The 24,426-nt window shown below is 39.9% G+C and overlaps 1 protein-coding gene across 1 annotated transcript in view; it reads left to right on the top strand.

Annotated features, from left to right (window-relative positions):
- The window catches only part of QRFPR (pyroglutamylated RFamide peptide receptor), an 82,660-nt gene extending 61,260 nt beyond the window's left edge, over positions 1-21,400 (top strand). The window contains exons 2-3 of the mRNA XM_060147424.1: positions 19,929-20,014; positions 21,034-21,400. Of these exons, the coding sequence (XP_060003407.1) occupies positions 19,929-19,984 (56 nt within the window). The 3' untranslated portion in view covers positions 19,985-20,014; positions 21,034-21,400. The remainder of the gene's footprint in view (positions 1-19,928; positions 20,015-21,033) is intronic.
- The last annotated feature ends 3,026 nt before the right edge of the window (positions 21,401-24,426 follow it).

The raw sequence follows: 24,426 nt of genomic DNA, 5'->3' as shown, positions 1-24,426 counted from the left end.
ACTCACAAAAAGAGGAAAAGGGGAAAAAATCATAAATCTTGCCCTCAAAGTCCACCTCCTCAATTTGGGATGACTCGTTGTCTATTCATGTATTCCACAGATGCAGGGTACATCAAGTTGATTGTGGAGCTTTAATCTGCTGCTTCTGAGGCTGCTGAGAGAGATTTCCCTTTCTCTTCTTTGTTCGCACAGCTCCCGGGGCTCAGCTTTGGATTTGGCCCCGCCCCTGCGAGTAGGTCGCCGGAGGGCGTCTGTTCTTTGCTCAGACAGGACGGAGTTAAAGGAGCCGCGGCTTCGGGGGCTCTGGCTCACTCAGGCCCGGGGGGGAGGGAGGGGCACGGATGCAGGGCGGGCCTGCAGTGGCAGAGGCCAGCGTGACGTTGCACCAGCCTGAGGCGCGCCGTGTGTTCTCCCGGGGGAGTTGTCCCTGGATCACGGGACCCTGGCAGTGGCGGGCTGCAGAGGCTCCCCGGAAGGGGGGTGTGGATAGTGACCTGTGCTCGCACACAGGCTTCTTGGTGGCGGCAGCAGCAGCCTTAGTGTCTCATGCCCGTCTCTGGAGTCTGCGCTGTTAGCCGTGGCTCGCGCCCGTCTCTGGAGCTCCTTTAAGCAGCGCTCTTAATCCCCTCTCCTCACGCACCAAGAAATAAAGAGGGAAGAAAAAGTCTCTTGCCTCTTCGGCAGCTCCAGACTTTTCCCCGGACTCCCTCCCAGCTGGCCGTAGCACACTAACCTCCTGCAGGCTGTGTTCACGCCGCCAACCCCAGTCCTCCCCCTGTGCTCCGACCGAAGCCCGAGCCTCAGCTCCCAGCCCCGCCCGCCCCAGCGGGTGAGCAGACAAGGCTCTCGGGCTGGTGAGTGCCGGTCGGCCCTGATCCTCTGTGCGGGAATCTCTCCGCCTTGCCCTCCGCACCCCTGTTGCTGTGCTCTCCTCCGCGGCCCCGAAGCTTCCCCCTCCGCCACCCGCGGTCTCAGCCTGTGAAGGGGCTTCCTAGTGTGTGGGAACCTTTCCTCCTTCACAGCTCCCTCCCACTGGTGCAGGTCCCGTCCCTATCCTTTTGTCTCTGTTTATTCTTTTTTCTTTTGCCCTACCCAGGTACGTGGGGGGTTTCTTGCCTTTGGGGAGGTCTGAGGTCTTCTGCCAGCGTTCAGTAGGTGTTCTGTAGGAGTTGTTCCACGTGTAGTTGTATTTCTGGTGTATCTGTGGGGAGGAAGGTGAACTCCGCGTCTTACTCTTCCACCGTCTTCCCGATTCTCTCCTCTGGTTTTTTCAAGGCTTTCTCTTTGGCTTTGGCTGTCTGCTATTTGAATATGATATGCTTATGTGAGGTTTGTTTTGGGTTTTGTTTCTTTTTGGTATTTATCCTGCTTGATATTCTCTGAGCTTCCTGGGTCTATGGTTTGGTGTCTGTCATTCATTTTGGAAAATTATTGACCATTTTTATTTCAAATACTTCTTCTGTTCACTCTTTTCTTTTTGGTATTCCAATTATAAACGTATTACATCTTCAAAAATTGTCCCACTGTTCTTGAATGTTCCAGGGTTTGTTTGTATAGGTTTTTTTCCCCAATCTTTTTTCTCTGCATTTCACTTTAGCAAGTTTCAATTGATATGTCTTGAAACTCACTGATTCTTCCCATGGCCAGGTCCAGTCTAATGATGAACCCATCAAATCCATTCTTTGTTTCTGTTACAGTTTTTTTTCTAGCATATCCTTTTGATTCTTTCTTAGAGTTTCTGCCTGTCTACTTACATTAGCCATCTATTCTTGAATGTTGTCTACATTTTCCATTAGAATGCTTAACATATTAATAATTAGTTAAATTCTCTCTCTGATAATTACAACATCTGTGTCATATCTGAGTCTGGTTCTGATGATTCCTTTGTCTCTTTAGACTGTGCCTTTTAACTTGCCTTTTTATTTTTTGTTGAAAGACATGCTTAGAGTAGTGATTCACTGGGCAATAAGAACTGAGCTAAAGGCCTTTGTTGTGTGGTTTCATAATACAGTTAGGACTTGGGTTATATTTAATGTTTTCTGTAACTGTAGGTGGCAGAGGGTTTAAATTCCTCTAGTGTATTTGTTTTTGTCCCCCTGTTTTTTTGGGCTCTCCTAGAAATTCCTTCTTAAATCAAGTCCGAGCCTTGCAGCTCTTCCAGTTGTTATTATTCTGGAGCCCTGTTGATGTGATGATAAGATACTGGTAAGGGGAAGTGTTCTATAATCTTATGATTAAATCTCAGTTTTTTAGTGAGCCAGTGCTTCAGGCTGTGACCTTAAGTGCTTCTTCAATTTTTTTTTTTTTTTACCTTTTTAAGTGAGACAGGGAAGCTAACCACAGCTGGAGTGGGGTAAATGCACTTCTCCCAAGTCCGAATAAGGCTTTGGCAAGACCCAAGATCAAGCTCTACCATCAGGAATTTTTAGTTATGACAAATAGAAGTACCTTGCTAGGTCAGACTGGTTGACAGTTGAAGATCTCATTACTTACAATTGTATCATCGACATATTTCTCTCTCATGTGTAGTATGGCAATAATGCACTTAAAACTACTCTGTTCTTTATAAACACTGGCAGTGAGTTTTCATTTTCACTTTTTAGGATTTAAAAAATTGTACTCTCCATCATTAGGGAGCATATTTTAATTATTATATGGTGAAACATATTGGTAAAATGACATATTGTTAAAATAAATTTTTAGCAAGGAATCCAAATCAGAAGTAATAAATAAAACTACACAAGTGCCAAACTCTAAGATGACATTTTCAGTGAGAGTTGTGATGGAATCTCAGGGTCAGGCATTAACTCATATTTGTTTTCTATTTAGAAGTATGGAGAAGGTAGACAAAGTTTAATAAAGCAATGTCTCTAGAATCAAATCCTTTTTTCCCTCTCTTCACCCGTTTCTCCCATCTCTCATCCCCTGACTATGGCAAACACCAATCTGTTCTCTACTCTGTATCTACAAACTTGTTTTATGTAAAAATTTTAATATATTTTTTAGACTCCACATACAAGAGAGATCATACAGTATTTGTCTTTCCATGTCTGACTTATTGCACTTAGCATAATGCCCTTGAGGTCCATCTAAGTTTGCACAAATGGCAAGACTTCATTCTTTTTTTATGGTTGAATAATATTCCTGTGTGTGTGTGTGTGTGTGTGTGTATCTATCACATCTTTATCCATTCATTCATCAATGGACACTTAGGTTGTTTCCATATATTGGCTATTGTAAATAATGCTGCAATAAACATGGGAGTACATATATCTTTTCCAATTAGTGTTTCCATTTTTTTGAATGAAATACCCAGAAGTGTAATTGCTGGATCATATGATAGTTCTACTTTTAATTTTTTGAGGAACTTCCATACGGTTTTCCATAGTGGCTGTACTAACTTCCCTTCCCACCAACAGTGCATAATGTCCTCCAGTCCTTGCCAACACTTGTTAGTTCCTGTCCTCTTAATGATAGCCATTCTGACAGGTATAAGGTGATATCTTTTTGTGGTTTTGATTTGCATTTCCCTGATGATTAGTGATGGTGAGCATTTTCCATGTGCCCATTGGCCATCTGTATGTCTTCTTTGAAAAAATGTCTATTCAGATTTTCTGCCCATTTTTTAATTGGATTGCTTTTTCGCTATTGAGTTGTATGAGTTGTTTATATTTTTGGATACTAACCCCTCTGTGTTGACATTGTACAAAAGCAATGGTGAGCAAACTACTGGCGCTTTAGCGTAAACCAAAACAGCAGCACCAAACTTGTGATCACTGTGTTTTTCACCACTGTGCACTCATGGTAAACAAAACAAAATAAAACAACACAAAACAAAAAGGCCAATTTTAATGAAGAATATTCTCGATGAAGCAGTAACATTATGTTATCAATTTTACTAAATCTCAGTCCTTGAGGACACACCTTGTTAGTTTGCTGTGTGACAAAATAAGAAGTATGAACAAAGCACTTGGGCTTCCCTGGTGGTACAGTGGTTGAGAGTCCGCCTGCCGATGCAGGGGACACAGGTTCGTGTCCCAGTCTGGGAAGATCCCACATGCCGCAGAGCGGCTGGGCCCGTGAGCCATGGCCGCTGAGCCTGCGCGTCCGGAGCCTGTGCTCCGCAACGGGAGAGGCCACAACAGTGAGAGGTCTGCGTACCGCAAAACAAAAACAAAAACAAAAAAGCACTTTTGCTGAATACTGAAGTATAATAGTATCTCGAGAAAGCACTTTGTGATTGTTTAAACTGCAAGAGGAACTCGCCATTTTTTTTCATGGAACAACATTATACTTGAAGGAATTGACAAATTATGGTTATTCGAACTTAGGTATTTGGAAGACATTTTCTTGAAACTGAACTGAGTAAGCTCTCACTTTAATGAAAACAATTATATTTGTTGCCAGTGACCAAAAATCTGAGTTTTCAAGTGAAAAATCAGAATATTGGAAAATGTGTAACTACTATGGTAAACTTGACTGCTTGCCAGTTCTTCAACACTTTTCTGATGAGGTTGGTGATAATATTAACAAATTTGAGTTTTTGATACTTTGTAATGAAATGTGATAATGTTTGGAAGTTTTAAATAACTCAGCGAGTTAATATTTTCTAAGTGGCTTAGGCATGATTTTTTTTTTTTTTTTTTTTTTGTGGTACGCAGACCTCTCACTGTTGTGGCCTCTCCCATTGCAGAGCACAGGCTCCGGACAGGCAGGTGCAGCGACCATGGCTCACGGGCCCAGCTGCTCCGCGGCATGTGGGATCCTCCTGGACCGGGGCACAAACCCGTGTCCCCTGCATCGGCAGGCGGACTCTCAACAACTGCACCACCAGGGAAGCCCTAGGCATGATATTTTAAAATCATGCATGGGTAGAAAAATATATTGAAAGTCCTAGAAATGCCAATGGATTTTACTGAAAAGAACACCAAAATTTCATTACTATGGTTTCAGATTCTGTTTTCAAAGTAACCTTTAAGAAGTAGCCACTTGGTGAGTTTTGTGCAGTATCAAAAAAAAAAAAAAAAAAACCTACAATTTTCAGAAAGGGCTATTAAAATATTCTTCCTTTTCCAGCTACACATCTGTGAGATAGTGAATTTTCTTCTTATAATTCAACTAAAACAACACGTTGTAGTCGTTTGCGTACCAAAGCAAATACGAGAATCCAGTTGTCCTCTAACAAGTTTCAGATTAAAGCTGTAAAAATATGAAACAATGCCACTCCTCTCAAATTATTTTTGGTTTTAGAAGCAATTATTTTTCATTAAAATTTTATATTTGAAAACATATAATAGGTTTTTTCAATTCATTAATAAGTGCATATTTTAAGACTTCTTAGTTTTAATTTGTAATATGGTAAAAATATCAAAAGATAGATCCACATAAACAAAAGCTTTGAGGTCCTCAATATTTTTAAATGTGTAAATGGGTCCTGAAACCAAAAGTTGAGTACTGTAAGAAATACAGCTAGTTAGCATAACAATAGAAAAATGTGCAGCCCCATTTGCAATCAGGGAGATACTTGTTTTGAGGTGATTCCTTACCCAGCAATGGAAAATGGGACACACTCCTAACCTTAAATCCAAGATAATAGATTTTTTCCTATTGCTATGATAGAAGGCATATTTTTTTTTATTTTTTTCCTCTTTACATCTCTCTTACTCACTCACACACACACCCTCTTTTTCCTACACACACACACATGTTCTGATTTTTTTAATTATTTAAAGCCTAGATCTAGACAAATACTGAGATCAGCTACAGAAGAATTCCCTGAACATGATCTATTCCAGTAGCAGGTAGCCTGAGAGAATAAATGTGCTTCCCAGCTCAGGCTATACATTGATGACTTATAGCAAAAGAACACATCTGGAGATAAACACAGCTGATTGTAAAGGACAGTGGGTTTAACAGTACAGAGAGATGGTGTTTCCAGCATACACTAGCATCCTGTTATGAGTCACTGTGTCCTCAGGCATGAAAAGGCACAATGTCTGTTCCCTTATCTTTAGAATATTGGAGGCATTTTGTCCTTATTTGACAAAACTGAAAGAACAGATGACTAAGCAAGAAGGGTTGAGAGTAGCGCTGATTCTTTTGACTACATTCAGAAGATCTCTGGTTACAATAATATAAGAATGTAATTATCCCTATTTTTCTCCACTGATGCTTAGTTTAAAACAACAAATATTTGGTCCCTCTCTTGTGTCAGGCACTATGCCAAGCTTGGGTTTGGGTTACCATCCTGAGCAGGGCACAATCCCTGGCCATAAGAGTCTTGCATCTAGAAGAGAAACAGGCACATATAGAGACAATTTCAGTGCAGAGTGATAAAGGCTACGATGGGTTAAATGCACAGGTCTATGAGCTCCCAGAGGGTAGACAATAAGCAAGTTTGAGGAAGGCTGCTTTCCAGGAAGACTTTCTGGAGAAAGTATGATCTGAGTTCAGCCCTGAAGGAAGAATAGGAAAGGCAGGAGAGGGAAGGAAATATATGCTTATGTTGGGTGCAGGGCTGGGTAGGGGGAGGGGGGTCAGAGGGAAACTTTTTCATGCAGAGGGCATGGTATGCCCAAGTGATCAGAAGAAGACACTGCAGGACAATTAGGGGTTGGAAAACACCTTTTCTCTCCTTGTTTGATCTGTTGGCTTTTGTTTGTTTTAAAAATAGAATAAAGAGGTGTACTAAGAGTTGAGACTAGAGATGTGAGTCCCTGTCTGAACAGGGAGCACTAATGAGTTTCAATGTGGAGGCCACTGCAATAACCATAAAAACTAGGGAGTAATATAATCATATTTGTGCCTTAGGAAAATACACTCTTTTTGCACCTTGGAGATCAGGTTAGAAGGGGCTGGATTCAAATGGAGAGCTATTGGTTACATGCCGGTGAGAAGGAGAGCTGCCTCTGGTAATTCCCTCAGTGCAACTAGCTCCCCCTCAAGTCCTGGAGTAAAGGGTGATCGTGGCTTCTGTGTTCAGTCTAGTAACATCATGCCACACTTTGGCTGCTTGTTGAGGCAAGCACCTTTCTCAACATCCCAGCCCTAACATATCAGTTCAGCTATTCATCTTCCCCCTTCCACCTTTTAGCTCATTCTACTTTCTGCTATTAAATAGTAAGAAATGAAAAATAATTACCACAATAATGCCAACCACTAATAATAAATAATAATAAAGTTCTGTTAATAACATTGATGAAATCTGTACATCCCTCAAATGCCTCTACACAGGTACTATCTCTTCAGTTTAAAGGTAAGACTGTAAGTAACACAATAAATAAAACAGAATGGTAAATTTTGATGGTAAATTTTTATCAGGAAGGGGGTAATTTGTGTAATATCTAATGTTTAAAAGTCAATGTATATTATTTCTAAATCCTAATTTTAAAATTTCATATCTATAATCATTTTCTACTGTGACTCTATGTAATTAGTACTTTGCAAAATAAATCTGGGAATGTCAGAAGTGATTGCACCATACCTTTGAAGCATTTTATAATGTTTATATTTAAATGAATCAATTTTTAAAAGGACCCCCATTTTCACTACTGCTTATATTCACACCCTTGTCACGTAACTTTGTAATGCCCTACCACTTTGACTTTGGGCTTAACCATGTAACTTGATTTGGTCAGTGGGATGTTAACAAATTGGAAGCAGGAAAAGACTTGAAAAGCACTTGCACAATTGAGCTTCCTTTGTCTTGCACCTCTACCTTTACAATGAGACCAGCCTGCTGGAGGATGAGAGACGTGAAGCAGAGCCTCATCACCGTGGTTGTCATAGCCAAGAGCCAGCCTAGATCAGCCTACAGTTAGCTGATCCCCAAACGTATGAAGAAATGAAGCTAAGATCAAGAGAGCCATCTGGTCAACCCCCATCTTCCTCCAGTCTCATGAACAATAATGCTTATCCGTGAATGCCACTGAGATTTTGCAGTTGGCACACAGCATTATCCAGGCAATAGATAACAGATACAGAGAACAGAAAATTTTCTCTAGCAGCGTTTGTCAAAGTTTGTTTTCTTTTTTAAACTATTGCTTACTTAGAAAAGCTTCGTTCAACTTCATAACTCATTATTGATAATGAGTTAGACACTCATTATCAATTTTTATTAAGCTGAAAATTGATCTTGGTAATATAACTTTTTAAGATGGTTGTAAAATTTGGGAAAAGCCCTATCAAATTTCTTTAATATTTGTTACAGATATAATTGCTTTCTGTATTAATACTGCTACTATTGGTTTGTGTCCTACAGACACGGGAATTCTGGAAATATCTATGTTGAATGATATATATCAAAATATCTTTTTTGAATGATATTTAGCAAAAAGCATATGGTACATTCATATTGGTATTTGCCATCTTACTGACTATATTCCTATGCTCCTTTGAATAGCCCTCTACAGGATTGGAACCCTCTAATATAAATTTTATAAATCTAATTGGAAGAGTTTTATGCAAATTATCTTCTGGATTTGTACATTTCACAACTTGATTTTTCTCCTGTATCCACATACTTCTGATGCCATACTCTGCAGTAAAGTAAGAATATTTCTGGAAGCAAGTAAAATTTAATCATACATGACAAAGTGATTGTGAAACACGTACTTATATCTTTCTACACTCAAGTTAAATATATGACCAACTAAACTTCCCTGTACCTGGATCCCAGAAATGTCTGTGGCCAGTCTGTATACCATACAATGACAGGAATTACAACGAAGGAAGACAGACATCAAACATATCATACTGTTGCAAAATTTTCAAGAAGATATGACTAAGTAAAACACATTACTAGTGCTCTTCCTCCCAAGACTTTGAAGGGAACCTGTGCAAGAGAAGAACCCTAAAGCTTAAGCTTTGATAGTTTCATGTTAAGTCTGCCTCTGTAGATTGATGCTACCAATATCTTTCCTTTAGAGAGATTTAGAGAGATTAAGTAATTTGTCCCAGGTCACAGAGCTAGCAAGGGGCAAACTGTTTAAATTCAGGGTGTGAACATTTTCACCACTCTGGTATGCTGACTCTTGCTGCAGAAAAATGCTTACCACGACCCGAACCAGAGTTAAGCATAATGAGGAAGGAACAAGAAGTATTTGGATGAAAGCGCGACTAACTTGTTACTAACTGGATAAATTGGTGAGGAAGACCTGGAGGTTCAACTAAGACGGTCTTCAGGCAAGGATTAAATATCTCCAGCTGTGGGAGAGCAGAGATACAGAGACTAGAGGGCCAGTTGGGCCTGGAAGTCCTTGTGGCAAGATGATTGACCCTGGGGTAGGAGTCATGTTAAGTAGTTGAGAGGAAAGGACAGGATAGTGAGTGGAAGGAAGCAGTGACTGAAAGGTGGGTTGAGTGGACAGAAATTACAGATTCTGGGGATGGAGTTGTATATATAAGGCCCTACGTATGTCATGGTGGCAAGTTAAATTTGTTATAAATTTGAAATGAATGTCTTCAGGGTTAAGAAGAAACTGACTTTTAAGGTTGCAAAAAACAGAGTTGGCGAGAAGATGGAAAGAATATATTCAAGCAAAGTAATAAAGGCCTATCAGGAAGATAAGGAAAAAACTTATTGCCTCCTGTTAAAAACCTTCTCTTATTTGAAGGCTACTATTTTTTTTCTTTTTTTTTTTTTGCGGTACGTGGACCTCTCACTGTTGTGGCCTCTCGTGCTCCGGAGCACAGGCTCCAGACGCGCACACCCAGCAGCCATGGCTCACGGACCCAGCCGCTCCGCAGCACATGGGATCCTCCCACGCCAGGGCACGAACCCGTGTCCCCTGCATCGGCAGGCGGACTCCCAACAACTGCACCACCAGGGAAGCCCAAAGGCTACTATTAAATCCCTTTCATATGTCTCCATTAACCCAAAGTAGACCTTCAGGCCTTCATCAAAGGATCTTCCTAATCTTATAGTCATTTTTGACTTCTGAATACTTCTTAGGTTTTCTTACTTTTAATTACAGTATCTCCAAATGAGTCTATTTCACAACCTTCTAATAATGGTCTGACTGAGGTCAGAAACAGAGAGAACTTTATTTCTATTAGTAAACCACAGTAGTGTGTTTGTTTACATCTGTGATATTGTGGTAGTACATCACCCTCATTTATATCACGTGCTGATTTCACAGTATGCAAGAACTTAGGGGTAAGTTGGTTAGGATCCCCAAAATCAATACCCCTTGACTTCCCTTCCAGAGTTCATGGCTGTGTGTTCATGACTTTTGACATGAGGTCTAAACCAGGTAAACTTGTTGCAAGGAGACAAGGGCTAAGACACTAACTCTACAATGACAAATGGACTGTGGACTTTAATCTTTGGAAATACTTTGCAATGAAGAACTGTAATAAATTAGAGACATAGATAGACAAAGAGAGGTTTATTTTTCTCAGCCAAATAATGAAAATAGAGCCCAGTCTTTTCTCCACTTGGCTTTCTGCTTAGACAGCAGCACTTCATCTTTGCGTTCTCCTGCTTAAAAGAGACCCCAGGCTAAAAGAAAATTAAATGGCAATGGCAGTATAAATTACCCCCTCGGTCCCTTGGCCCACTTATTGATCTAATGGGATCCATCTTTTGAAGTCATAGAGAGTGGAGGCCAAAGCTTTCACTTCTGAAATGTCAAGAAATAATTAAAATCATAACACAAATGACACCAAAGGAAAGTTGTGGTGTTCTTGATATCCTGGGGGAGAATTTCAGCTTATATATAAGCTTTAAATGCATAGTTCTGCTGAAAACACACAACAGTGAAATTGTCAGTGGTTTGGAAAGCCCAAATCAAATAGCCTTTGATGGGAAATGGCTTTTTAATAATTTTAATGCAATTTTGACTGTTCCATTACATAAAGAGGCCTAATGAATGCTGCTTTGAACCACTGAAAGGAAAAGGTGACCTTAGAGAGACTATTTTTTCACTAATTAGAATAAAATAAACAGAATGTGCATACAGAGTGTTGAATTACTTTAAAGAGAAAAGAATTTTCGTTGTTTTTATACAAAATTTGCTATTTCAAAATACCTATTTCAAATCACTGTAAAGTTTACAAAGTTTGTTCTTAAACATGAATTTCTGTTGTCAGTAAACTAAACCTATTTGGTAAGGAGGGCACATATTATTACTACAGTTCTATATATGAATAAGCTGAGAATTTGTGATGTCCAGTTCACTTTGAAAGGCCACACAGGGCTTCCCTGGTGGCGCAGTGGTTGAGGGTCCGCCTGCCGATGCAGGGGACACGGCTTCGTGCCCCGGTCCGGGAAGATCCCACATGCCGCGGAGCGGCTGGGCCCGTGAGCCATGGCCGCTGAGCCTGCGCGTCCGGAGCCTGTGCTCCGCAACGGGAGAGGCCACAACAGTGAGAGGCCCGCGTACTGCAAAAAAGAAAAGAAAAAAATAAGGCCACACAGGGCTCCCCTGGTGGCGCAGTAGTTAAGAATCTGCCTGCCAATGCAAGGGACACGGGTTCGAGCCCCGGCCCGGGAAGATCCCACATGCCGCTGAGCAACTAAGCCCACGCGCCACAATTACTGAGCCTGAACTAGAGCCCGCAAGCCACAACTACTGAACCTGCGTGCCTAGAGCCCATGCTCCGCAACAAGAGAAGTCCCCGCAATGAGAAGCCCGTGCACCGCAATGAAGAGTAACCCCCGCTCACCGCAACTAGAGAAAGCCCGCACAAAGCAACGAAGCCCCAACACAGCCAAAAATAAATAAATTTATTTAAAAAAAAAAAAAAAAGGCCACACAGCTAGTAAGAAGTAGAGCCCAGACTTGAACCCAGCTTTCAGTCTTTTGGGTCAGTGATCTCATTACATCAACATTATATCTACTCCCTTTGTAATCAGTATTAACCTTGCCCCCTGTTCCCGGTCACTAAGGGAGAAAGCTCCTTAGGGTCCTCCACAGAGCTCCTTCTAGGCAAATAATTTTTTTTGGATCCTTTGTCTATATCCACATCTAGACTAAAATGCATTATAAAAGTCATGGGTCGGTGGGAGGAATAGTATTTTATTGATGAAGATTTAGAATAAACGGGAGAGAAGAAGTACTTATGTAATTTCTTATTGTTTAATCGGTTCAATAAAGATGCTTTGTGGTATCCAGGCACCGTTTCTTCTGTTCAGATCTGGGAACCATCTTTTCCTGTTTTTTATTGACAAAGTTTCTGGACAATTTCATATCTCTTACCACAAGCATATGGTAGCAGTGCTGTTGTAATGCTGGTTCTTTATATGTGGGAAACAAAAGCTCTTCTTGCCTCTGCAGTTGTTCAATACCTTTTATTTAATGCTGGTTATATCATTACTTTAAATACTGTGCTATCTATTGTGCTGCCTGTGAATGTTGGCTTCCAGTGACTTAGAAAGTGTTTCTGTGCTTTGTTGGAGAAGCCCACAAATGTAAGTCTTACCCCATCTATGCAGGAAAATTAGAACAATAATTTATTCACGATGATGTTAAATTTACCATCCAGAGCTTTATAGCTTAAATATAGAGCAAAACGTTTTCCAACCATATCTTCTCTTGAACTCTTTAGTCCTTAATGTATTCTTAGAATGTTCTCTCTTTCAGTGTCACCTGTACCCTTGCCTTCCACACAGTGTCGCCAGTGAGAAGGACAGGCAAGAGGCCAGTGATTGAAATGAGAAGAGTGGTCCCATTGTGCAAGGATTGTCATCCTTACCTGGCATAGTCTCAGACAGACCTGAGAGCACATCACAGTTCCAGAGATAAGAGCGGACATGGACCCATTGGCTTGTAGTGCATTGGTCTTGAAGTCTATTAGCCAGACAGGTGTGGCCTGGTCTGGGGCACTGACCAATATATGGCATGGAGCCTTCAGAGGGGGTGGGAGACTGCTCTGGGTACCAGAGGTGGGGGATACACAAGCCAAAGGATGCCTTCTGCCATGCCCACCACTCATGAGTTCTAGAGATGAAGGTGGCACCCTGATTGGAACCTTGACAATTGAGAGGCCACACATGCTGCTTGAGCCAAGGGTCAGCAGTAAAATAGAGTCCTGAACTCATCCTGTGTCTAACCTGAGTGAGAGTCACATCAAGTCAGTCTGTCACCACCATGCTGGTGGCCCAATTTCACGTGATCCCGTAAAAGAACTACACGAGTCAGCAGAGTGAGCCACTTGTCCGGCCCCCACCCTGGAACTGGGGTCTGGCAAGGATCACTAGCGACAATCCCACAGCACAAGTCCCAGAGCTACTCCGAGCTTCTGATGCCTGTTTGTGTGTGGAATAGAACATCAAAAAGTGCCCTGATGGAACTTTCCTCAACATAATAAAGGCCATATACGACAAGCCCACAGCAAACATCATCCTCAATGGCGAAAAACTGAAAGCATTTCCACTAAGATCAGGAACAAGACAAGGGTGCCCACTCTCACCACTCTTATTCAACATAGTTTTGGAAGTTTTAGCCACAGCAATCAGAGAAGAGAAGGAAATAAAAGGAATCCAAATCGGAAAAGAAGAAGTAAAGCTGTCACTGTTTGCAGATGACATGATCCTATACATAGAGAATCCTAAAGATGCTACCAGAAAACTACTAGAGCTAATCAATGAATTTGGTAAAGTGGCAGGATACAAAATTAATGCACAGAAGTCTCTGGCATTCCTATATACTAATGATGAAAAATCTGAAAGTGAAATCAAGAAAACACTCCCATTTACCATTGCAACAAAAAGAATAAAATATCTAGGAATAAACCTACCTAAGGAGACAAAAGACCTGTATGCAGAAAACTATGAGACACTGATGAAAGAAACTAAAGATGATACAAATAGATGGAGAGATATACCATGTTCTTGGATTGGAAGAATCAACATTGTGAAAATGACTCTACTACCCAAAGCAATCTATAGATTCAATGCAATCCCTATCAAACTACCACTGGCATTTTTCACAGAACTAGAACAAAAAATTTCGCAATTTGTATGGAAACACAAAAGACCCCGAATAGCCAAAGCAATCTTGAGAACAAAAAAAGGAACTGGAGGAATCAGGCTCCCTGACTTCAGACTATACTACAAAGCTACAGTTATCAAGACGGTATGGTACTGGCACAAAAACAGAAATATAGATCAATGGAACAGGATAGAAAGCCCAGAGATAAACCCATGCACATATGGACACCTTATCTTTGATAAAGGTGGCAGGAATGTACAGTGGAGAAAGGACAGCCTCTTCAATAAGTGGTGCTGGGAAAACTGGACAGGTACATGTAAAAGTATGAGATTAGATCACTCCCTAACACCATACACAAAAATAAGCTCAAAATGGATTAAAGACCTAAATATAAGGCCAGAAACTATCAAACTCTTAGAGGAAAACATAGGCAGAACAGTCTATGACATAAATCACAGCAAGATTCTTTCTGACCCACCTCCTAGAGTAATGGAAATAAAAACAAAAATAAACAAATGGGACCTAATGAAACTTAAAAGTTTTTGCACAGCAAAGGAAACCATAAACAAGACCAAAAGACAACCCTCAGAATGGGAGAAAATATTTGCAAATGAAGCAACCGACAAAGGATTAATCTCCAAAATTTACAAGCAGCTCATGCAGCTCAATAACAGAAAAACAAACAACCCAATCCAAAAATGGGCAGAAGACCTAAATAGACATTTCTCCAAAGAAGATATACAGACTGCCAACAAACACATGAAAGAATGCTCAACATCATTAATCATTAGAGAAATGCAAATCAAAACTACAATGAGATATCATCTCACACCAGTCAGAATGGCCATCATCAAAAAATCTAGAAACAATAAATGCTGGAGAGGGTGTGGAGAAAAGGGAACCCTCTTGCACTGCTGGTGGGAATGTGAATTGGTTCAGCCACTATGGAGAACAGTATGGAGGTTCCTTAAAAAACTACAAATAGAACTACCATATGACCCAGCAATCCCACTACTGGGCATATACCCTGAGAAAACCGAAATTCAAAAAGAGTCATGTACCAAAATGTTCATTGCAGCTCTATTTACAATAGCCCGGAGATGGAAACAACCTAAGTGCCCATCATCGGATGAATGGATAAAGAAGATGTGGCACATGTATACAATGGAATATTACTCAGCCATAAAAAGAAACGAAATTGAGCTATTTGTAATGAGGTGGATAGACCTAGAGTCTGTCATACACAGTGAAGTAAGTCAGAAAGAAAAAGACAAATACCGTATGCTAACACACATATATGGAATTTAAGAAAAAAAAATGTCATGAAGAACCTAGGGGTAAGGCAGGAATAAAGACGCAGACCTCCTAGAGAACAGACTTGAGGTTATGGGGAGGGTGAAGAGTGAGCTGTGACGGGGCGAGAGAGAGTCATGGACATATACACATTAACAAACGTAGTAAGGTAGATAGCTAGTGGGAAGTAGCCACATGGCACGGGATATTGGCTCGGTGCTATGTGACAGCCTGGAGGGGTGGGAATGGGAGGGTGGGAGGGAGGGAGACGCAAGAGGGAAGAGATATGGGAACATATGTATATGTATAACTGATTCACTTTGTTATAAAGCAGAAACTAACACACACACAAAAAAAAAAGACTATAAAGTAAAAACATACTATAGGGTGCTAGGCTGGTAAAAGTGAAGACTAACATACACTGTGAAATCAGAGAAGATTTTTTGGAGAAATTAGATAGGTTTAAGAATAAAAGTAGCTATGTAAAAATGTAAAAAAAAAAAAAAAAAAAAAAAAAAAAGTGCCCTGATGGAAAGAAACAAAGACCAGGCCCACACAGGTCTCGATCTGCTCTCAGAGCACCCTTCCTGGGTGGCTCTGCTGGTCCCAGCTGGTCCCAAGCACTGGAAGGGTCTCAGATATTGTGGAGGAAGTCACTCCAACCTGCACAGGGGCCCTGTTTGCTCAGGTATTAGAGTGCTCTGGTCCCTCCAGCCACTACTTATTCTGCTTAGCAAGACAATCAAAAGATCCAAAATATATGATAAAAAGACTCACTTGCTGTACCAAATCTCACCCATTTGCCCCTGCAAATGCATGCCACCCCTTTTCATATGCTCTGTCTTGACTGGTAAGTATTACATCTTCAGGGTTTCTGTGCCTTCTCACCTCCAGCTAGGTTTGACCAATGGGGAGCCCTGGCCAGAGATGGAGGAAAATAGGTGGAAGATATGGAATTTTTCTCCCCGTTCCTTCCTTCTGAGGTCACTTTGAATGTGTCCATCCATTAAAGGCCACTCTCAGGCAGCCATCTCCACACTCATCTCTCTCCTAGACTCTGGTCACCACCTTCTCAGTGATACCATTTTAGCTGCTTCTAGCCCCAGGATACTGCACTATTCCTAGGGGTGGCCTCAACACAATGCTTTGTTAAAAGATACATAAGTTAGAGAGAGAGGGTCGGCAATTGGAGAGGGCTCCTGGTTAGGGGCCTGCTGCCCATGTGAGCTGCCTGCGAGCCTGAGGAATAAGCTAACCTCATACAATTGGCTATCGCGGCCCATGCTTTCAGTCTAAGATGAGTGAACTGTTTGCAAGAGAGGACCTGGCAGTCCTCCAGCTAAGCGCAAGGAACATGCCACTCCGCCTGCTTCAGGGGCCTCCATTTCCTGGTCTATGCAGACGACGTGATGGTTTGGCTTAGGCTTGAAGCCAACCGTCAGGGTTCCTCCATCTGTAAAATACAGGGGTCTGATTAGGGGATCTCTAAGTCCAGCACTAAGGGCAGGGACCTGGAGAATGTTACAGGAGTGGAAGTGCCTCTCCCCAAGCCCACCCTTAACATTTGTAGGGCCCTGAGCAAGAATACAAATGAAGGTCAATTCAACAGAGCCCTAAATATTTAGAAGTTACAAATAACAGAAACAAACAAATAAAATGAGTCCTATATGTCTACCCTGACAAATATGCCTCATCACAACCAAAGTTTTAAAATATTCATCAAACTATAGTTTAGTGGCAACATGTCAAAGACGTATGAATTTAATCATGATTGCTCATGTATGAGTGTTGCTTTGACAATATTTGGATGAGTATATATAAATAAAAGCACATATAAATCATTTTATATTAATTCCAATTTTTTTGGCCTTTAATTCTGTAAGGTTACTAGCTGTGTTGTCATCAACACTTCCTCATAATTTGTGTTCTACTTATGGGATCTAAAAGATTTAAAAATAAATATAATCATATTCAAAATGTACAAAATGTTAATGTATTTTATACAAATATAAATTACAGTAAATGCAAAAAATGAAAAAAAAATCATTTTCATAAATGTTTCAAGTTGTCTTCTAAATATTCATAACTATGAGAATTCAAATGCAAATTAAAAGTAGTGATATCCAGCATTTGAATCAAAAGTATTTAAATCAGGCTGAACTTTTTATTTGGTTGTTTGAAAATAAAATTAAATTTCCTAATATTAAAAGAACACAATTCTAGAGTTCAATGTTCAGCTAGTTGCTGATGTAAGATATCAGTAATTGAATTTCCCACATGAATATGAATTGTTTAATATTGCACAATGTTAATCACCAGTTATGTGCCACTATCGAAAAAAACATCAGGCTAATTTGTAAATACCTCCAGAAGCACAAATTAGAACACAAAGAGTAGAAAAAAAAAGACACAGCACTGCTGAGAAACAGTGCTTCATTATACATGGTGTCTGATACATGGTCGGGCACAATAAATTGTAATTATTAGTAGTAAAAATAGTAGTAGTTGTTACTAGTAGTGATTGTTTATTTTGTGGCTCTTTCGTCTGTATCACAGAATTATTTGGGAGCTAATTTTAATAAAGTGAACCTATTCAATTCCTCCTTTATTTGACCAAATTAAGATCTTAAAAATCCAGTTATGAGACAGTTAATTACTGTTGTCTCAAGAATTGTCTCGATTTTACTTAGAAAGAAGAGTTTTTTGTTGTTAGAATCTAACTGATTCTATTTAGCAAAAAGTTATCTTTGATTCCAGTATGTTTTCAGCCAGATTACCCTCATAACCTGAACACAGAATTTTGGCTTCTAATTCCAAGGAGAGAAATGTAACTGCAAAGCAAAGATATATGCAAAGCCTGATACTTAATTTATCTTGTTCAAGCCAAACAAGGCTAAGAGTATCATGTACAGAACCTTAAGAAATAATCTTTGCATTCAGTTAATCTACGTGAGTTTTCACTTCATTGTCATTTGCTCTTTTAACTTTCTTCACTGGCTTATCAAAGAGAAATTGGCAGTGATAACATTTTCTATTTCTTTGATTTTCAAAATGTATCTTTAAAAACATGTGGATTGGCTAATAGAGCAAAAGGGATGGAGTTGATCAAAATTCTTTTTCAAGACAGCTCTTCATGCCAACAATTGGCCAGAAGACACCCCAGTGCCTCTTGTAAGATGGGAAGATGGGTTCTTTCTCTTCCAGGAAAATAAGTAGGATTATTAAAGTCCTATTAAAGTAGTAATGACCCCTGGAAATATTACCTTTTAGTACTACTTCAAAGATCATCTCCAACAAAATAACTTATCTTGAAACTGCCAGAAATATCACCTAACTTCCGCATGTGGGGGGCACCTATTAGAATTAAGAGGGCACAATATATAGATATAGTGATGACTGTAAGAGTGTTGGGATGAGATCCTGCTTTTTCCAGCTGTTTGCCTATTCCTCTTTGCTTCCAAAGATGGAAAGAGGGGGCTAGAGGCCCCAAAGAGAAGGCTCTGTTCTCACTAGTGGAATTGGTTTATCAAGCAGAATTCCCTAAAATTTTCCCAAGACATCTGGCCTGAAGGCCCACAGTCAGATAAAGAAAACCTATATTGATTCCCAGCTGAGCACAGATTATATGAGGCTTCTCTGTTTGCAAAACTATTTCTAAAAGTCCAAACAAATGGACAAGTCTCTGAAAAATAGGGCAGTAATCAATGTCTCAATAATGGCAGATCTAGTAGTCCCAAGCATGGCTTGTGTATGTGTATGTGTATTATTCACATACACATGTGAATAATGTGTATTATTATGTGTGTTATTCAGCATTTTTGTTATGAATGGCCGGACCTTAAAAGCCCCTGATGGAAAACAAAATGAAGTTAAATAGTGTTGGAACTGGACTGGCTCTCAGCGTTAAATATCTCATTTTTCAGAAGAAACAATTATACAGAGAAGTAGTGACCTGGCACAGCATTGAACCTTGGCAAAGGCCATGATTACAAAGAATTAGAGAGAGTACGTTGTGGTGGGAAGACCACGGGTTATGTGAACAGGAAATCCCTGACTTCACTTCCAGCCTGCCACATCCTAGTTTATGTTGGAGAAGTCTCTTAGCATAACTAAGCCCCTGTTGCCATTTTCACATTTTTCAGAGCGAAGTATTATGCCTGTTTATGGACTAAATAAAATAGTGTATAAAGTTCCAAGCACATAGCAGATGTATTGTGAATATAGATTAACTTTTCTTTCCTCATTCAAGAAGTCTCTGAACTACATACACTTATATAAAATCCCACCGAGGGGAGTGAATTAAGGAGAAGGTTAAAAAAAAATCTCTGACCTAGAAAGTCCTTAGTTTGAAAGCAATAGACAGCAGTGACTCATTACTACGGTCTTCAAAAAGCTGAGGAAGGATGGGGATGAGGGGTTCCTATCAAAGCAAACCATAGAACACAGATGAATAAAAATACACACATACATGTTTTACACACACATATTAAGGTATCTGCGAATATATGTAACTACATAAGAGTTCAGTCATCACGGATCCAACTCTCTTCTGACTCATAAGCAACATTAAGTAGCTTCCTGTGCTCTCCTGAAATGAGTTCTCTCTCTGCTAACCCCAGCACCCTGCAGCCTGAGAACCTGGCTCTACTTCAGAAGTTGAGTCACTGTTACCTTTATTTTAAAGGCTGTTTCTGCCAACAGATCTCTCCATCCAATTTCAGACGAGAAAGATTCACAAGCTCAGAGTGCCCCATTGAAGAAGAAGGACCTTGTTTTCCCTGGTGCAGGTAAATGTCTTCCTATGTTTAAGATTGACCTCCAAAAAATAGAAAGGTGGTTTTGAGAAGCCATATGATCAAAGAAAGTTCATACAAAATTCAAACTAAGAGAAAAATATCAACATTTCAACATCTCTCACAGTTGAATTGAACTGCAATTTCTGATGTGTCAAAGGAAGTGGTGATTCATCTCAGCTCATAATGGGCACCCAAAGTGCAAAATTTCTCTTGCTTTAGTTAGTCACAGACTCCAAAGGGATCTCAGAGAAGTGGATGAACAATGTGGAGGCTTGAAATTCTTTTGATTCGTTTTAGTCCTATCCATTAGCATACGTGACCCTTTATTAATTTAATGGATTGCAAATTGAAGGGAAAAATAGTTACTTTATAAATTCATATAGAGTTAAGCATAGACACATTAACAATAAAACCTTGACTTTTCACATGAAGGAAAAAGTGTGGCAAATGTATTCAGTTTCAGTATTTTTTTAAAAAAACACCAAAAAAGAATGTTCTGTTAAAAATGAGCCATGTAGCATAGATTGCAGAAAGAAAGGGGAGGGGACGTATCTTTGATGTGTATGGTTATAAGTGTGTAGTTGTATCTTGTCCACTCCTCTAGCTGTGAAGCCTGCAGTTTCGAGCAGTTTTCAAGCAGGTTTGCACAGGCACAACCCGCCAGTCTTGCTTTGAGCCACGTCATGTGTCTCACAATGTGGCATGGGAAGCCTGTAAGAACCCACTTGGCACTCACACGTGTGTATCCTGGAAATGCTGGAGAGTCAACACCCATGGAGCACACTTGACCAGTGAAGGATGGGGCTGATGGAATGCTTGACATGCAGTTCATAAGGTTCCTCAGAAAGTCCTGCTGAATGGAGCATCCATTGACCATAGCAGCAATGAACATATCCTTACATTGACTTTCCCTCCCTCTCTGGTTGACTTCCTGTATTAGTTATCTACTGCTGTGTTAAAAGTTACCTCAAAACTTAGTGACTTAAAATAACAAATTTTTGTTCTCACAGTTTCCACAGTCAACAAATCAGAATCCGCTTCAGCTGGCTGTTTCCAGCTCAGGATCTCTCATGAGGATTTAGTTCAAATGTCAGCCAGGGCCGTATCCATCAGAAGGCTCGACTGGGGCTGGAGGATCCACCTCTGAACTTACTCACGTGGTTGTGAGCAGGAGTTTTTCCCCATGTGGACTGCGGCTCACCTTATGGCAGCTGGCTTTCCCCAGAGCGAGTGATCCAAGAGAGAGGACAAGGGAGAGTGCAAGCAGGAAGCTACAGTGTGTTTTATCACTTAGCTTTAGAAGGGACCTGTCATCACGTCTGCTGTACGCTGTCAGCGACATAGATCAACTCTGGTGCAATATGGGAGGAGACTCCACAGGAGTGTGAGTACCAAGGGGTGGGGAACATTGGGCGGTCTTGGGAGTTGGCTACCATACTTCCTCTACCACTCATTCATGATCCTGGAGTCACTTCCAATAAACTACTTGAACAAAAAGCTTTATCTCAGGCTCTGCTCTTGGGTGGAAACTAGGCTAAGGCAGCGAATGATTGTCTCTATGTAGTTTTCTTCAGCGAGGTGGATCTGTATGTACCTGTGTTGATACAGAAAGATTTCCAAAATATATTATTAAGTGAAAAAAGTAAAATGCAGAACTGTTCAGGTATGTGTATATAACTGCAAGAGTATAAAAGAAGCTTAGTAATAACTGACAGTGGTTATTTGAGGGAGAAGGTGAAAAGAAAAAGGCTGATTAATTTTCATCTTATTATTCTTAGCACTATTTGAATTTTTGAAACACATTTATTTATTCTTTTAAAGAATCACTTTTTGGGGGGTGGTGAGATTAGGAATTTAAAAAATTCTCTGTAAAATTTTATGTATTAAAGTATAATAGTGCCTTTAAAAAACAATGACTCTAACAGTCAGAAAAGTTAGGTACTATAGAAGGTGTTCAAAATAAGGGTCAGTTCAAACAATACAAGGGACCCTTTGCTCAGTCTTTCCAGGCGTTGAGTTGTGGTGTTAACCCAATTATTTCACACCAAAAGAGAAGTGGGGACGCATTCCCCTTCTATGAGGAATCCATGCCCAAGGACACAGTACACTTCTTATCCTGCTGGCTGCCCATTCCCTTACCATTATATCAAACCTGGGAATACATGGAAGAATCATCTGGAACCATGCCTCAGGATTTTGCTCTTGTCCTCTGCTATTTTTCATACCTTTAAATTAAAGTAAAATCCTTTCACACAATGGCGCCAAGATTGTGCAATGGATACTTGGTTCCTATTATTTTCTCAAAGAACAGGTAAAAATTCTTACCTTGGAAATGACAGGCAACATTGTCTGGCAAAGTAGGTGATAAGGTGAAGAGTGGCTCCCTGCATAGTCAGTATCTTCCTAGCCCAGTCTCTCCAAGTTAGAGCCAGTGAAAAAGGAGCCAAACAACCAGAAGATTCCTGGAAATCGTTGGGCCTCTCCTGGAATGCCCACCACTCCATATTTAAGCTGTGGTGGATAAGTGCCACCAGATGGTGCCAAACCGCGGTTGGGACCAGGATAGATTTGTATTGTGACTTCAGATCTCTATTGCCAACTGGATGCATAAGTCCATCAGGCAGCAAACCATGAAGAACCTCAAATAATGCCACTCTGCTTTTTAATCTTGACTTTTAAAAAACCCCACCTATCTAGTTAAAGCAAGACTTTATTATATAACAAAAAGACATCTCTTAACAGCCCAGATGATCTCTTAATAATAGTCACTTTTGTTACAACCAGATAAAGAATTTATATTAATTTATTGAAGAATTCAAACAGTCTACTTCATTTGACTACAGATGTAAGGAATGGAGGAGACAGACCAAAAAACCCACAACATCCAAAATCTCTTTTCTTCAAAGGAAGAAAAAAGCTAATTTTAGAAAATCAACATGTTTCCTGATTACAGGAACATTTATCAGGAAGCAAGTTAATTTCCTAAAATTTAATTACAAATCCAAGCATCCTTGCCAAGTTTTCCATGTTGTCAGTAAGGAACAGGGACATCTGTGGCTAAGGAATCATGTCTTCTGGGTGCTCTGAGCCACGACCACAGTGCTATTTCCCCTCTGACACATATGGACACTAGCAAGCCTCCTTATCCTAGTCAGTATTGGAGCCTGCTAATATCTGGAGTGCTAACTTCGGTCAGTAGATTGGTCGATACCTATTATATGGCATCACCTTCTACTCCTTCAATGTCAATCTCATTAAAGTGATAAAGTTCAACATATGATGTAAATACAGACAAAAAGTGTTGAAAGTTTTTTTCACACACTACCTAACTTCCCCTACAAGTTCTTTCCCCTAAAAAATTATGGGTTTCGGGGGGTGGGGGGTAGGAAAATTGGATGAAGATGGTCAAAGGTATAAGATAAGTAAGTTTTGGGATGTAACATACAGTGGGGTGACTATAGTTAACAATACTGTATTGTGTATTTGAAAGTTGCTAAGAGAGTTGATCTTAAAGTTCTCATCACAAGAAAAAAGTCTGTAACTATATGAAGTGACAGATGTTAACTAACCTTATGGTGGTAATCATTTCACAGTATATACATATATCAAATCATATGTTGTATATCATAGACTTATACAATGTTATATGTCAATTATATCTCAATAAAATTGAAAAAAATCAAGAGTCCACCATATTCCACTGAATGGCCCTCTGAGTGAAGCTATGTATCCTCAGGCTGTTGTATATTGCTTGGATTTTCATTCTTTCCTTCTTATGGCAATTCTGAACATATAGTGGATTTAAGAAAGCATAGAATGCAGTGGATAGGCATGAATAAGGCTAAGTAAGTGTCACTAAAAATAGCATTGCCAGCAACCAGTAACTATAAATTTAAATTCTATGCAAATCCAATTACTTTTGCTCATTTCCCCTTAACTCCTGTTAATCAAATTGGACTGAGGTAAATATTGATATTAAAAATATATGTAAATTTATATAAAAAGTTTTCTCAGTTTTGTCTTTTGCAGTAAAAAGTCTCGAATTACAGAGAAAGCGATTCTTCCTCTTTTTCTGTCCCCAATCACTCTTTCGGCTGGGAGAGACATTACATTTTTCATGCCAAACCACGTATATTCCACTCTTGACTCAATTAATTATTTTCATAATCATCATAAAATATAACCATGAAACCCCTGTCCACCACTTCAAGATTTTTGCTCTGGAAATAAAAGTAGAAAGAGATTGTTTATGTGAGTTCCCTGTTTGCTCATAATTTAGATTTGCTCTTTGGAAAACCTTCCCAAAGATTCTGTGGTAGCCCAATAAACTGCAGATACCAGCCTCTTAACTGAAAGTTCTTTTAGACATGGAGAGTAATTAAAATATTTATATGAAAGTTTTA

The sequence above is a fragment of the Lagenorhynchus albirostris genome, chromosome 4, assembly GCF_949774975.1.
Source record: "Lagenorhynchus albirostris chromosome 4, mLagAlb1.1, whole genome shotgun sequence".
Lineage (NCBI taxonomy): Eukaryota > Metazoa > Chordata > Mammalia > Artiodactyla > Delphinidae > Lagenorhynchus > Lagenorhynchus albirostris.
Note: the sequence above shows the minus strand (reverse complement) of the source record. Positions and strands in the feature narration are given on the sequence as shown.